We start from the raw sequence: 16,180 nt of genomic DNA on the forward strand, positions 1-16,180 counted from the left end.
CTATCTTATGCAAATTGTGGTTCCTAATTACATGCATCGTGAATACAATTTCTGATACAATCATGATGCAAGCTTTACTGAAACTTCATCAAGATTGCCAATTGTATTCTCTTTTCTCTACTCAAGTTTCTGGTACAAAGCTGCAGAGACCTCCTTTTGGTTTCACTTGCAGCTATGTATGTTTTGACTCTGACATAGTTCTATGAACAAAGTAAACTTGGGGCATGCTCTTCGTCTTTGCCTTCAGCTTCCTGACATTGTTAGGTAAAGGAAAACTCTGCTGATGTTGTTTTACAATGTCTTTGATCTCATACTTCAAGCTGTTGTTCATTCTCTAAGGAATAAAATTCTTCTGCATCTATATTCCATTAAATTTACAGTTATTGTTAATCTAATACTAATGTTTTGCTGATAGGATTACTCTGGAACATAATCTTACCTTCGAACGCACAAGGATGTGTAGACAGTGGAACAGGAGGTGTTTCTTCTCTTCCTTGCTGCAGAAACCAAGAAGAGATTTCCTTCGCCCTTTGTGCCAAAGGCTGCTCAACACTCTCGCTCCATGTGTCAAACAGATTGAGGATAGAATCAGTAATTACTTCTGAAAGTAATTTATCATCTTGTCCAGGTTCCAGCTTCAACATCAGGTATCTATTGACTGATATTAACTTCTCTAGCATGTGCCTTCTATCAATGTTATATGCTACCATTGTGCCTTGGATTTTAGCAATCATCTTGAGCACCACCTGATAGACTGTAGCAAATGCATCTCGGAATGCTTTGGTTGTTGCTTCAGACAGTTCCCTGTCGTTCCAGCCACTCTTTTCATTCCCTAACTCACGTGCTATGGTTGGCGCGAATGTTACAGTCTTCGGCTTGGTTGTGTTGACACGGAGCTGCTTTGATTCCATCAGCATCTCATTGGCTTCCTTCATTTCTGACTCAAATCTGCTGCTGACCTTGAAGTATGGTTGCTCCTTGTGTGCAGTGGGGCTCGGAACCGGTGAATTCTGTCTTGGTGATGCTTCCATGAACACCTCAGACGCCCTCTCTGAACCACCCGCTGCGATGCACGCAAGAAAGCATTTATCATGCATGCTCCATCGCAGTGAAGTCATACTATAGTTGATGTTTGGACTGAATTCAACTAAAGAAACACAGATAGGTATTCATTTCAATAAATTCAATTAACAACTTTTTTGGTGACATGTGAGTTTGTGACTGACATACAGGAAGAAGGTTGATGGTGCGCTTTCTTGGGGGTTCCACGGTACACGGGATCTCGTCGTTCGTCCTTGCCCTTGATGTCTTCTGCGCTGGGTCCAGCCCTGGGAGTCCACATCATCTCCTCCTGTGCAGGTTTCTTCTTGTGATGCAGCATGTGCATCCATTTCTTAGCCTTGCTCTTCACCTTTCCCAGCACCGCCTTCTTTTGGCTCCCACCTGGGGTCCGAGGCGACTCTGTCGGGCTCGCTGGTGGCGCCCGTGGTGAAGACCAATATCGTTGTTGCTCCTCCCATTCATCGCTTGGATGTTGGCCTGCAAATGAATGGTTGCCTCAAGTAAGCTACCAGAGAGCCTAGGATGATGGGTGTCACACATGAATGACATGATCCATTAGCTTCTGCTTCGCAAGTTTCAACAGGTAAGTGCAGAAACATCATCGTACGTACTTTGACAAGAGAATGCAGAGGTTGACCAAGATAAGAATTTCTTAATGTCAAACTATCAACGATAAATTGAAACTGGTGTAACAAAGAACCGAAAAGATCTCTTACCATTTTGGACGAGGTGGTCTACTCGTTTGGTGCTGATCCCACGCTTCATCTTTCTGATGTTGCTCACGATTGTGCAGGAACAACTACCAATTCAACCATATCCAAAAAAAAAAAAAAACTTGGGAGGAGCTAAGCTGTGCAAGGCAAGAAATGGATTTGCTCGGCCTATCCTAAAGTTGGCAAACTTGAAGGAAACGTTCTGAGTTATAGATGTTGCGAGGGTGAATTTTTGGGGGGTGTTGTTCCATTGTGCCCCGCTATTCTTGGGGAGTGTTTGGTGGTCGGAGGTAGGCGAGGTTTTGGCGCCGCATCCTCAGGGCCCTCTAATGTAGGGATGATGAGATTTATAGAAAGAGATCCATATCTTCGACATGATAGATGCGCAATGTTTTTCCTTGTTTTTTTCCCTACCAGAGTTCAAATCCTACAGCCTTGTAATAAGGGTCTGATCATCTCTGACTGCAAATAATACCGCTGCTCACCCTCAATTTCCCATACAAATAATAATCGTGGCTGATTTTGGATTTTCTTGAGTTAAGCAATATAAGCGTGTTGCATAAAATCAAAAATAGACTTACTTGAAAGTTACAGCGCGCAAAAAAAAACTGTTCAAAAACAAAAAAAAGGGGAACAAATTATGGTCGTTTTTTTTGTTCTTGCATTAAACCGTTTATTAAGAAGCGTGTTGCAAAAAAAAAGCACAAAAAATAGGCAGACTTGGAACCCCAAAAAATGTGTACAAAAACACAAGGGACAAAAAATATGGTGTTAACTGTCAAGAATGGGATTCGAACCCATGCCCTTTCGGACCAGTACCTGAAACTGGCGCCTTAGACCAACTCGGCCATCTTGACGTTTGTGTCATGGCACTTATTAAATAATATAAGATTATATATACAGCAACCGTTCAGCCAACAACACTTGGAGCCGGCTAACTTTGGTTTGAAACGACGAAAAAATTGTGTTTCGGGGTTGCCATAAGTGCACGCATCCGTATTCTCAAAGCTGAATGGCCAATATATTAGAGGTCATCCGTATCCTAATTGGTAAAAATTCACGACCTCAATGTCTTCCTATGATACTACCTTATACTCCTAGGATTAATCGGACGAATTTTGTGGAATATAATCGAATATGTTTTTGCGACGTACCCAGTATTAGATCGATGATGAGCATATAAAGAGCCGTAACTTTTTTTTAAAACGTAGTACACATGTGACACGGGCAACTATGACCGCGTTCGGCAGCGCTTATAGCGGCTGCGGCTGCTGGCTGCCGCTGCCGCTGCCGCTGCCGCTACTGCAGCGCTGCAGCTGCTGCTGCTGCCGCCGCTAAGCCTGTTAACGGCCGTTTGGCCCGCCGGGTGTGCCTGGTAACGGGCTGTTTGGCCCACATGACTTCCAAGGTTAAACTTAGTCCGGTTACAAATGAAATTTATGCAGGAAACCAATTAATCAAGTCTAATTTGCGTACTCTTTTTTACAAAATGAAACAATTACAAGGTGTGGGACTACAAATCATAAGAGAATTGTTGATACTTAAAAAATATAAGGTTGTTAAAAAAACATAAAATAAATTGTTCCTGTACCGATAGGAGCGAGGGAGCGGTGACAGCTTATCCTTAGCAATTTCCAAAGTGGTTTCCCTACGGATGCGCTGCTACGTTCGAAAATAAAATTTGTAGCGGTAAATGCAACTACACCATGTAAATGGTGGCCGGCAAACATAACAAACACAGTCGAGGGTACGAACCTACACACAACATATTACAATTTCGTACATACAAATTACAACATGAACGTACACAACATACATCCCGCGTCTACATCAACGAGATTCCCGCCGCAATCCAATCTCGGACACTACCCATATCAGGTGTAGCATTAGCTGCCACCCATTCGGACACCGCATAGTCCGGTTCTCGCGCCCTGGACGATCCTGCAGAACTGTCATTGGCAAGGTCCAGCAAATAATTATGCAGTGCAAAACAAGCAATAACAATCTTGGTTTGCCGTTCTCTTGAATATAGTGGAACTTCCCGCAGAATGTGCCACCTCGATTTCAGGACACCAAATGCGCGTTCCACCACATTGCGAAGACTGGAATGGTGAAAATTGAATTTCTCCTCCAATGTGTCCGCCGCCCTTCTGCTAAACTCCTCCAGGTGATACCTCGTATTTCTATACGGCCCCAGATACCCTTCGCGAACGGCGTAGCCCGAGTCGACCAAATAATAGCGGCCTGCAGGTAATCACAAAAAATCAACATTAGTGCACCACATTTTCCAAGTCCAGCTACATGTGCCATTCTTAGAAGTCACATACCTGCAGGTGGATGTGGGTACGTCGTTGCCGACATACAGTCACGCAAAACCGCCATGTCGTGACACGAGCCTGCCATCCCAGCTCCTATGTACGTGAATCGCATGTCCATATCGCATATGGCTAACACGTTGAAGCTCGTCGATCCTTTTCTGTTTAGGAAATCCACACGGGACTCACGCCCGACAATTACTGGAATGTGCGTACCGTCTAGAGCACCTATGCACCCATCAAAGAACGGTGCATATTGGGTCAGCTTGTGATTGACCGTAGAGTACGCTTTATCCTTTGGAGCGATGACTTGCTGGGCAAACGAATACATTACATTCGCCACATGCGCCATCTTCCTACTAACTGTGTCCAAACTCCGGTCAAACCTTTCTCTAATCTGACGGCAAGCCTGTTGTGTCGCACATGCCCACACAAACATAGCTAACGCCTCAACAGATTCTACCCCTTGCGACGTTTTCAACCCATGATTGCTAACCAACATGTCATGCAACTGAAGGAACGTGTCGGGATACATACGAAAATTATCGAAGCACCGCCTCCTATCCCGGAGGTTCAGCTCCACCCATTGCCGACCCGTCAGGCGTGGCAGCTCAACTGGCAGCTCAACTGGTGGGTTCCGTCTAGCACGATGAATGCTGCGAAGCTCCGCATATGCGGCTGCAGATCCTCCTAAACATTTCATATCGAACACAAAGCTGCTTTCGCTGCCGGTGTCACTGTTGTGTTCCTCTGCACCACTCATACTTCAAGAACCTGTCGAAAATGAAAACACAGCTTATAAGACAAGGTGAACAACGTTTTGTATACTGAGAGGAGGTACAACTAGTTTGCAAAAAAATTGAACGTAATTTAACTTCAAAGTAACTTAGCAACAAAACTTATACGTACAACTGAACAGATACAACTAACTAATAGAAATGGTCAACAGTCAGATACACCTGAACAGAAACAACCACTAACATACCAGAGAAAGGTTCAACGATCATTAACTTAAAAATGTTCAACTCGGCGCACATAGAAAGGGTCAACGATCACTACTAGTTACAGAAGCTAACAATAATGTTCAACACAACACAAGTGCAACTAAGCTAACAAATAAGCAGGGCACCATCACTTCTTGTGCATCATGTTCCAGTAGAAATTGATCCAACTCAATCGGGCATCTTTTGTGTCTAACCCCATGAACGTGGACCGACACTCCGCGCTCTGCCCAAATGAAAACATAGCCTGGTTGTGAAGATCCGACCCCTGCTCTATACCATCTTCTTTTAGGATCTCAATACAACGCGAGATTTGGTCATGGATACTCGGCGCACGTAGCAGGCTCCGCTTCGCCACACTCTCAGATAGTTCCCTAATGTACTGCTCCAAGTTGTCACTTCTTTTTTTGGTAGGACTGTCCACAGAGAACTCTCGGACAGGCCTTTTTGACATGGCACGAGCACTGACACGAGCACTACTAGCAGGGGCGGGGTCCTGCTCCAAGTCCATGAAATTGCCCTCAGTCCCCATGCTAGGTGTGTCCTCACGAATACCTCCGGCCGTCAGCAAGGTGCCCCTGTCTTGGGGTTCGTGGCCATACAACTTAAACAACTCGTTGAGGAAAGGTGGAGGCTTCACAGAATGCGGCTGGGACCTCGCCTGGGTGTCCTGCAATGTCCCATCAAAGTAAAATATCAGCATCGCAAACAAAACAGTACAAGTGAGACGATCAGTAACTTAGGGCCGTCGCAAAGTCCGTACCTGTTGGTCCTGCTCCCAATACGTGGCATCAGCAGACACACCACCAGTTTGTATGTCGCGCCCTAAACCAGATGAGGTTTCCAATGCCCGCCAGCCGAAGAATTGCCTCCTCAAGTTGCTGAGCTTGTTCTGCAGCTGCTTCGTTCCCAATTGCAATCCAGTTTCTGCCCTGAACCTGGAGTGCACATTCCTCCATCCCAACTTAGTGAGGCATCTATCGCTCCAGTTGAGCTGGTTCTTCTGTTCAATGCACAAGTCCAGCAAAATTTTTGTCGTGGGCTCATCCCAACTGGTACGATTATTCATATGAGGACACAGGAGCTGCAATTATATGGCACCGATCTATGGACAACTACGACCTACGTACACAACTAAGCAATGTAAAATAAAGAAATTGTTACTTGCCTTAGCAGGTGCTTTGGGGCGTTTGTGGCGGAAATTTTACGGGCACACGGGGGGGGGGGGGGGGAGAGCAGGAACCAGTCGATGACGATGCTAGTGTGGGCACCCTTGAATCTGCCTCAGTGTTGTGTTCCTTGCACCCTTCCTCCTGAAGTCTGAAAGGTGACAAAAAGAAATCACAAGGTCAGATTACACATATCTGAGGTGAAAAGAATCCACAAGATAAAGAAACCTCGACCAACATGGGAACTGGATTCGAATTTGGAATACCAAGTTTCTGCTAAGGTGTTAATTCTAAAGAATCCATCTGACTTGCCCCTTACAGTTGTTATCTTTCATCTACATTGAATAAATGGCGCTGCAAGTTTTAACCTTTGAAGGCACAAAAAATAAACTAATACACAACTTCAATATGTGGAGCCAAACATTGATGGAACCTAAATTCACTAGCTCTTCCATGAAGATGCATCTTAAAAAGATAAGCACTGGTGCAGCTTTAGAACTGAAAGCTCCAAATGGAAGGTCTCTTTCTCCTGCGTCTTCAGAAAAAAAATGCAAGATCTCACAATTGCACTTGACATTCTATATTCTTGATTAATCTACAGATCAGGAAATATGCAGTCTTCAGATGATAGAATGATAGTCAGCTTACAAACATTCACGAGACTTGGCTCTAAGATCCAAGTAAAAATCAGGAAGTGCATGTTATCAGGACCTTTTTAGTTTAGCTGACAATCCTGGTGCAGTCAAAGGGCTAATGTCTACTCCAACTAAGTCTCTAAGACATTGTCAATTCATACTGCATTTATACTTATATTTTGTACAATTTCAGCAAACTTCTCACAGTATATCTAAAACAATACTTGCATACATGAAAAGGAAATAAAGGTCCAAATATCATGAGAAAATGCATAATTCCACCCACGTTCGCTTAAACTTTCCATTGCTACTTATGTCAGCTAACTATGAAGTAGTCTAGTATGTAACAGGGAAACAGGGAGAAGAAAGTATGCCTCCAAAACCAGGGGAGAAATTAAATCAACCAATCAAGCTATAACCTGATATTTCAGTTTCAGATACGCTTGCTGTAAGGAATAACCCATGAAATAACCTCAATCCTAGTTTGAGGCCTTCCTTTTATCACAATGGGCAACAATAAGCATTAAGGTATGTACTTGACCAGATCTTATATCTATTGAAATGTCTAACAGGTTTCATGCCTAACAGGAATCACATCCAGAAATGTGAGGTGAAAGCTTTCATTTATTCACTAGCGGCATACGGATGGGGTAGCATCCATACCTGTGAGCGAAGGGGATGCAGGGGGCGACGGCGCGGGAGGCGGTCCTTCCACCCGACGGCCCACCGGCGGCGGCAGCGCGTGCGCCGGCTCGGAGCTGCGGTGGCGGATCCGGAGGGACGGGCGGCGGCGGATCCGGACCGAGGGACGGAGGGGGCGTCCAGCGGGAGGAACGGCGCCGTCGCCCAGCCGGATTGGAGGGAGGGAGAGGGACACTCCACGCCTCACCGGCGGCGGGGAGCGCGCGGCAGCGAGGGAGTGGCGGAGCGGAAGCTGCGCCGGCGGCGGATCCGGACGGGCCGTGCCGAACGGAGGGGGCGACGAGAAGCAGGACGGACGGCGGCGTCGCGCGGGCGAGCGCGACGGAGCGGCCGAGCCGAGGGCCCGCCGGCGGCGCAGACCGGGCGGAGGGGACGGAGCGGGGGAGCGGCGGCGGCAGATCCGGAGCGAGGGACGGAGGGGAGCAAGCGACGGAGGGGGCGAGAGGGAGGCACTGGAGGCGCGTCGGTGCGTCGGTGCGTCGTTACCCTCCTTCAAACGGCTTCCGCGGAAGCCTAGAAGCCGAAGCCATCCGAACGGCTTCCGCTGAAAAGCCCAGCCAGAAAAGAGAAGCCGCAGCCTGCCGAACGGGCTGTATGAACACGACCAACCTTTCTATGTAGTTGGTGGGGTCAGGGGAGCAAACGATTGAAAGAGCATTGAAGCCGCCCCACCGTCCTTGCATGCCTTCGCTGGCTGCCTACTGCTCTACTACGTCTTGTTTGGAAGGGAGGGGCTAAACTTTAGCCCTGTCACATTGGATGTTTGGATGCTAATTAGAAGAACTAATTATGAGCTAATTACAAAACTAATAGCAGAACCCCTAGGCTAAATCGCGAGACGAATCTATTAAGCCTAATTAATCCATCATTAGCGAATGGTTACTGTAGCACCACATTATCAAATCATGAACTAATTAAGCTTAATAGATTTGACTCGCAATTTAGCAAAGGTTGTGCAATTAATTTTGTAATTAGCCTATGTTTAATACTCCTAATTAGTATCAAACATTCGATGTGACAGGAGCTAAAGTTTAACCCTTGCCTCCCAAACACCCCTATATCAATCTACTAGTTGTGTAAACTCTCCTGAAAACACTAACTATTCAGCAAGGAACACCTGCGCTGTGCATCTTCGATTGCAGGGGCGCTGGCCGGCGCGCTCTGCGGCACGAGAGGTCCCACATGGGTGTCGGGGGAGCTGCGTATGTAGCGCTTTATGCGTGGCGTCGGTGCAAACACGCGCAGGCCGCCGGCTCCTTCGAGAGCGTCGGGCAGCGACCTACGACTCTACGAGACGAAAGAGGGAGGTGCAGATGGAACCATGAAACACCAGCTCTGGTGCGTTGTGCCTGCGTGAACGGTCTGATCACGATCTGATGGTCGAGAAATAATGGCGACGTGGCCCAATCTCCTATCCGCAGGTTTCGTCGCTTAAAGATGACCTGTGGTTGGAACTGACGCGTGGAGCCCAAAGACTGCAAGGCTCATCTCTCCGATGGCAGGTTAGCTGAATGCCATTCGAGACGGGCATCACATACATATTCTGAATTTCCTTCACCATGTCAAAAACAAAAATACCTGCACCCTCCAATTCCAACCGTTAACGTAAAACGCGGCATAACTTAAGGACATTAATTGCATTTTCAAGAAAAATTTGTTGCTAGATCAATCCGTATCAGTTGTCAAATAAATAGCCTGACTGAGGTTGTTTGCTCGCTAACTACATGCCATTTGCTGTAAGAGGAGTTACAGAGAGTAAACAATGTTGTATCGATGAAACAGGTTCTCGCCATGCTCTCTGTAATCTGCTAGGCTGAAAGTTTGTTTCCCAAACTTGCTGGATGCCGCAAAGGCAGCAGCGCCCCTCCACGCGTCTAGAATGGGATCAGCTGCTCTGACAATCTTTAGCGGAGAGAGGTACGGCCGATACTGCCGGATCCCGGACTCCAGGCGCGGGATCATGCCGGGGAACAGGGAGCTCCCGCCAGTGACGAGAATGGACTGGCAGAGGCGCTGCTTGACAGACTCGTCCTCCATTAGTCTCCTGAGCGAGATACTGACCATCTCATCGATGCCGGCCTGGTCGATGCCTATCATACCAGGCTGGAAAAGCACTTCGGGGCAGCGAAACCGCTCGATGCCAATGGCAATTCTGTAATCCTCTGCGGTGAGAGGTCGGACTTTGGGAGGCTCCGGAGTAAGTTGAACAGCTTCGGATTTGGAGACAAATGTAGGGTCGATCTCCTGTACAAGGAAACATCAAATGACTTCTGACCTGTTGGTTTTGGAAAGCAAACTAAGATAGTATAACATGGTCACCACCAGAAGGAAAGCTTTAAACTGAGATTTTACCTGGAGCTTTGATGCAATCCGAACAAGTTCCGATTCATCATCATCATTCCCATCGTCATCATTGTCTTTGCTCATCTTATTGTACACTAACCAATCTTCATCTCTCATTCCAAAAGTGTCCTCACCTTTGCCCCGATCAAATGCAGCAGAAGCGAGCAGCCGCATCCTTTCTTTCTGAGCTGCATTTAGCCGTTCTCCACGTCCTACACCACCAGATGAACCATGGTTCCCATTTGTCTGGCCACCATTAACTTTCTGTCGCTTTCTCTGCTCAAATTTCTCAGAAAGTTCTGAATATCGGGTACGAAGCTCTTCAAGATATAACTCTGGGTTCTCCCTGAATAGTTGAATGACAAATTACAAGAGCACCATAGAATGTCTGGCAAATATTTAGAACAAATTTGAGATAATTTATCCGCAGTAACCAGAATGTAGATCCTATCTCGTGTTCTTGATATCTATAACAGGAGGTAGACAATCCATACTGAATTCTAGACACGCAATATTTAAGATGACGCATAGCGCGCTGCCACATTTTGTCTTCCTGTTTAATGCAGCAAACAAGCAACAGGACTGGGTCCTTTGCTCTTAAAAACACAGGACCTTACCTTACGCAGGATTGAAAACATGCTGGCTAATGCAGCTTCTAAAGGGTCAATATGGCAAAACACAGAATCTAGTTCTGTCCTATATTTGGACACTGGGGCGCAAGAGGTAATATCTGAAGAACAAAGAAGCCTCTGATGGTAGCTTTGGAATAACTGTATTGGAAATCAATGAGAGCGCCAATTTCATATAGGAGGATTTCATCACTGGATGCAAAAAGGCATAGGAAAGATAAATTTTAGACTGGTGAAATCACAACTTACGCACGCCTCTGCTCTTCTTGCTTCTCCCGCAATGCCTCCTCTTCAGCGCGTCTCTGCTTGGCACGCAATTTACCCTCCGTTGTGGTTTTAAGTAATATCTGTTTCTTCTTTTCTTTTAACTGGTAAAATACACAAATGTGGAATGTAACAAAGGTCAGTGGTTGTGGGGTATCTAACTTACAAAAATACACATATGAAGTATGCACACAACATCCACATCCCCCAGAAGCACATGAACAAAATTCTGTTAATAATAACTGAACAAACGCACACCTGCTCTGGTGTCAATTCCTCATCTGGAACAGACACAAGTGGATACTTATCAGCCGCTGGGGCATCTGCTTTCTCCTCATTGCCATTGGACTCCCCTTTTGCTTTCCTTAGGGCCTGTGTTGTTTTTAAAATAGCAGATTTGACGTCCTGCTGGGAAAGATATTTAGATTTACTTAGAATAGCTGTTGCATCTGATTCCTCAGCTTCATCAAGTTGCTCCATTAATTCTTCCAAATCAGAAAGTGTCTTTTCAAGTTCCACTATCTTCTGATATCTCTTGTTAGCAGCATATTCTCGCAAACGTTGACCAGCCTTTTCCTTCAAAGCTGCTTTCCTTGCAAGTTCTTCCTCGGATGGTGGTTCTTCCTTTGGTGGGGGAACCCATGGTAGCTGCCAATACCTCGTTTTCTCTTCAGCTTCTTCCTTGTTGTTCTGCAAAGTGAAGTGATCAACCCATGGTGTTAATAGTGTTAAAAAAACTAGAAAACATGCAACTAATATACTTCTGGTCGGAAAAAAAAATCATAATCACAAACTAGATGTACAAGCACAATGAATCATATAGAAAAGACCTATGCATCCTACACAAATGCATTTGAAACAGGAATTGGATAGTTCCAAGCTTTATATGAGAACATTAAAATATATATGAGTTTCTTACCTTAAATATCTGCAACTCTGACATATAATCGAAAGCTACATAACAATGTTCCTTCTTCAGCTCTTCAGCCTTCTCCCATGTAAAATTTGCCCTATTCAATGTAAAATGGTACTATTACATGGTAGGGGAAAATGAATACCATGAAGTAGTTCTGAAATATAGTATCACCTACGTGTGATAAGGATATTTTAGAGAGAGAAGCTGCCTCAGAAAATCAGTAATGTGAAATCCACCAACATTAGTTCTGGAGCATGCCCCCAATACAGGCTGGCCTTTCAAAAACTGAAAAACAGATCCAGGAAGGTTTTTAGTTCAAATAGAAGCAACTGAATTTGAAATATGGAAAATGCAATTTTTGGGGTGCTGTTATTTCACAGAAATACTTTAATGAATATAGTAGATTTTTCTTTTTGTTATTGACTACTCCAGGGATCATGATCAAGGAGCAAAATACATTTTGTGATTAATAAACCCAAGGATGGATCTAACATGCCATATGACCCAGTAGAGTACTGCAATAATATTTTTGCCCAAAGCTTCCTGGAAGTATACAGTAGATTAAGCTTGACCAAATTCGTTGGGCAAGGAGTATCAGTGGACAATTTTCCTTCAACATTTTTGTTAAAGGAAAATGAGAGCGTCTTTGGACATCAACAAAAATGCATCATATTCTTTAGCTCCATGAGCAAATTGCTCTTAGCAGTGGTAGTTTATCATCTTTTACAACACATTTATCATTTATCAATATATACAGCTCAAATGGTTAAATATTATTCAACCTGAGCTGCAAGTATTGTAATGCATTCAGTGCTATTTCCTCCTACACATATGCACCGTACTATTTTCCTGGACATAAGACAAAATCAGGCAAACATGCCAAAAAGATTTATATATGGTGACCATTGGAGAAAGGTGTATCTTGGACAAGAACTTACTGGAACAACATGGCACGTTCCGTGTTCACATGAAATAGCCAACCCATCTTCGTTACAGTTCCCAAGTTTCTGGTTGTACTTGTAACTAAACGCATTGTCGATGCCAAATGCTACAACTCAGAAAGGAAGAAACAACATGAGCATTGCCAGCCTTATGGCAAGGTAACTAGTAACATACAACTAGATACAGTTCTTAACAACACGCATCAAGATCATAGAAAATATTACCAATGGATGGCACACCATATGTCTCGAAAAGTAGTTCTGCCATTCGGGCCCGAGAAAAGGACGGATTGCATTCACATTCTGTCATAAGAATTGGATGTCCCACCTGTTGAGCATCATTGTTAGCTTTCAATCATGCTCAACTGAATAATAATTAAGTTGAAGGAAAATGGCACAAATTTCTGAGGTTCAAAGGATATATACAGACAGATATTATATGGCAGGAACTGCAAGCATCCTAACCATTCAAACTTAATAGGTGCATGTCCGATAAGGAGTTACATAACTGAAGCAGTGTACAGTAGTTACACTATGAGAACATGAAAGTGCTGATTCAGGAAGCCAACTCTTCATGGGCTATATTTGTTACTTCCTCTGTTTCAAATTTTAGATCGTTTTGGCTTTTCTAGATACATGGTTTTTACTATGTATCTAGACATATCGTATATCTAGGTGCATAGCAAAAACTATGTACCTCTATCATCAAATTACACACTGTGCTCATGGTTTATTCCATCATACATAAACAAGCCATGATCCTCTGTAGTTCAACAAGAGCTAGCTGAAGGCAGTTTTCTTGTGTCTCATGCAATGTAAAACAAAAATGAAAAAAAAAGAGAAGAGAGCAATAGGTCAATGCCAACACTAAAGGAAATAGAAAATATTTTGAAGAGAAGCCAAGACACAATGCAAATTTACCTCTGAATTGGCACCTAATCGATCAAAGCCATAGTCGAGAATCTGCAGCACAAATTTAATCCTGTATCAGAATATGGCCTAGTGTAAACATCATGATCCAGAAAATAAATATGTAGCATGCTGTCCTTTGCGTATTTGAGCAATAGGAATCTAGTGAAATTATGCGGAACATATGAATTATGACAGAGATAATCACTTGGCTAAATAATGAAGGGAATACTCAATATCAATAAGTTTAAAAGGGCAATTTAGCTTTGTCAATGTTTTGTTCACTGTCAACTTTCAACCACCGCATATACACTATCATTTAACATGTATTTCTAATACTTCAATGCTTTTGCCCCAATAGAAATTTTCTAAAGTAATTTATCAAAAATGTGATGCTTTTTAATGTATTCTAGAGAAGGATAACATATTAACCTAACAGATTGATCACTGGTTTATCTATCTCAAAATTAAATATGAATATCTATGTATCTTCTGAGAACTTTGAGAAAAAGGGGATGATGTTAGAGAAGTAACAAACATATTCCATGTACTCAAACTGATAGACGACATCATCATCAAATGGAGAGCGAACTGCCGATCTTGTGCAATCAAAGAACTTCATTAGAGCTGGATCAGTGTCCCCAACAATTGAGACAGTTTCACCTGAACCATGGAAAGTAAATTACAGTGAGTTGAAATATGAACTTCAGTGAATCCTCTTGCAAGTCTGCTGATTGAAACAGGATGAGAGATTCAAATAAGTAATTTTCTTTTCTGTTCCTTTCACAGATTCATCCAAAACACTACAAAGTACTTGACAAATAAAAATCTAACTATAGAAGTATCTGGGCTTTTAAATGTCTTCAGAATTACTTGCAGTACTTGTACAAAAAATGGACCATTAGTAAAATAAAATGAGATTATAAAGAACAAATATCATGAGTCTACACAGTCAACTAAATCTCGAAGTCGTATCCAATTCCCATACACTACAACAGAATTAGTTTCTGTAGACAAATGGGAAGGGGGCCGACAGCACCTAAGCAGCAAACTAGATGGAATCAGCTTGAGTGGTGTCAGAATCAAACTCTGTAACCGTCCCAAAGGATCAATGTGCTGCCGAACAAGTTGTAGAAGCAAACAAAAGAGCGAAAGCTCTTCAATCCCCACAACAATAACGACTGTTCGAAACAACTAGGAAGAAAGTAGAATTCGATCACCAGCGTGAAACGGCACGCTCAATTTCTGAAACCGAACAGTATGGAGCAAATACGAGAACGCAGAATCGACACCTTCACACAGCAATCAGCCACCAAACCAACAAATTAGCATGATAAGAGGCGCAATGCGGCGTACCCGTGCTGCGGTGGCGCGGCCTCTGCACGACGTTGCGGAACGTGGCGCGCGGCTCCGTCTCGCCCGCCCACCTGCACGGAAGCGACCACAGAGTTACAGAAATCCTCGGGGGCTTGCTAGGGTTAGGGTTTGGGGGAGTCCCCGGCGCGGCGGGGGCCTCGTACCCGATACGGAAGGTGGAGGCGCCGTTGTCGATGACGATGGGGGTGGACGACGGGAAGCGGGCGAAGTCCGCCTCCCGCCGCGGGCGGGTCACCGACGACATCTCGCCGCCGGAGGGGCCAGGACTCGCCGGAGTCGGGGGAGGAGAGGGGTTTGGGGCTTTTGGGAGCCTTGTCCTTTCGCTGCGTCCTCCTCCTCAGCTCTCCGCTTGAGATTCGCGAGCTCGACTCTACTCGGCAATTCATAGAGGGAGAGGGAAATATTAGCGTACAACCCCCTGTCTTTTCACGTAATTCGTATGCCAAACATTAGGGGATGTACATACACGATAATTATACCGTATTTGCCTTCTCCAATGCTGCATTGAGGGGTTAATTTGAATTTGAGAAGCAATCACAACTCACAAAAAACTGAATAAGGGTCGTTTTGGGAAGCAATCACGAATAAGGCTTGCTCGGTATGCTAGTGTGTTCGGCTGGCTATTTCAGCCAACTTATCAGCCATACTGCAACTTATTCTCTCACAGAATACTATTGAATCAGCAGAAAAAAAATCACAGCCGAACATGCTACCTCGGCGACGGCTCTCCGCGGCGGGCAAGGCGAGGCTCGCCCGTCAACCGAGCACGCCCTTCGTGAGTTGGCTTTGGAAAGGATACAAGTGGATTTGTCTCTTCTTTAAATTTAGTTCGATAAAAGTATAACTTCCTACTTTTTATAAATATTTTTTGACAGAAACTTCAGTGGTTAAAGTCCTGTTTTAGAGAGGTGTTAGTGTAAAAAATGTCACTTGTTTGTTTGTGACCAAAGGTAAGTATGTTGTAGTCATACGTATGCTACAAATTTACAAAGCACAATTTCACATATTTTCTTATGGAATTTTGGATTAGGATGGAACTGAGAGCGGGCTAGGTTGGAACGAACGAGAGCGTGTTAGTCTGTCAGACCTTACTATATCATCAAAACTTGCCTCAGATGCGTACAAAAACATATCACAATTTGAAAAGTTGTTTTTATACGAGAAATAGAGTCATCTGATTTCATTCGTATTTGCCTTGTACATA

At 44.3% G+C, this 16,180-nt stretch overlaps 3 protein-coding genes and 1 non-coding gene across 5 annotated transcripts; all 4 read right to left on the reverse strand.

Moving 5' to 3' along the window:
• Positions 1-227: 227 nt before the first annotated feature.
• On the reverse strand, positions 228-4,157 carry LOC101784485. The gene is made up of 5 exons (XM_022826624.1): positions 4,103-4,157; positions 3,950-4,019; positions 1,779-1,861; positions 1,231-1,539; positions 228-1,063 (listed from the first exon to the last, which is right to left on the reverse strand). The coding sequence occupies exons 1-5, from the start codon at positions 4,155-4,157 to the stop codon at positions 387-389; spliced, it is 1,194 nt and encodes a 397-aa protein (XP_022682359.1). The 3' UTR covers positions 228-386.
• On the reverse strand, positions 2,552-2,632 carry TRNAL-CAG. Its single transcript has one exon. It is a non-coding gene; the product is annotated as a tRNA-Leu (tRNA).
• A 1,064-nt stretch (positions 4,158-5,221) lies between the features above and the next one.
• On the reverse strand, positions 5,222-6,160 carry LOC105914374. The gene is made up of 2 exons (XM_012845928.1): positions 5,855-6,160; positions 5,222-5,761 (listed from the first exon to the last, which is right to left on the reverse strand). The coding sequence occupies exons 1-2, from the start codon at positions 6,158-6,160 to the stop codon at positions 5,222-5,224; spliced, it is 846 nt and encodes a 281-aa protein (XP_012701382.1).
• Positions 6,161-9,215: 3,055 nt separating this feature from the next.
• LOC101769767 (actin-related protein 5) lies at positions 9,216-15,331 on the reverse strand. Of its 2 annotated transcripts, XM_004968125.2 has the most exons (12): positions 15,120-15,331; positions 14,956-15,026; positions 14,138-14,262; positions 13,612-13,653; positions 12,916-13,018; positions 12,688-12,797; positions 11,925-12,034; positions 11,753-11,843; positions 11,092-11,523; positions 10,819-10,937; positions 9,950-10,286; positions 9,216-9,841 (listed from the first exon to the last, which is right to left on the reverse strand). In XM_004968125.2, the coding sequence occupies exons 1-12, from the start codon at positions 15,218-15,220 to the stop codon at positions 9,344-9,346; spliced, it is 2,139 nt and encodes a 712-aa protein (XP_004968182.1). In that variant the 5' UTR covers positions 15,221-15,331; the 3' UTR covers positions 9,216-9,343. The 2 variants fall into 2 exon arrangements, with proteins under 2 accessions (XP_004968182.1, XP_012701970.1); XM_012846516.3 differs by lacking the exons at positions 13,612-13,653; positions 14,138-14,262; positions 14,956-15,026; positions 15,120-15,331 and adding an exon at positions 13,388-13,560.
• Between the last annotated feature and the right edge of the window lie 849 nt (positions 15,332-16,180).

The sequence above is a fragment of the Setaria italica genome, chromosome V (genome assembly GCF_000263155.2).
Source record: "Setaria italica strain Yugu1 chromosome V, Setaria_italica_v2.0, whole genome shotgun sequence".
Classification (NCBI taxonomy): domain Eukaryota; kingdom Viridiplantae; phylum Streptophyta; class Magnoliopsida; order Poales; family Poaceae; genus Setaria; species Setaria italica.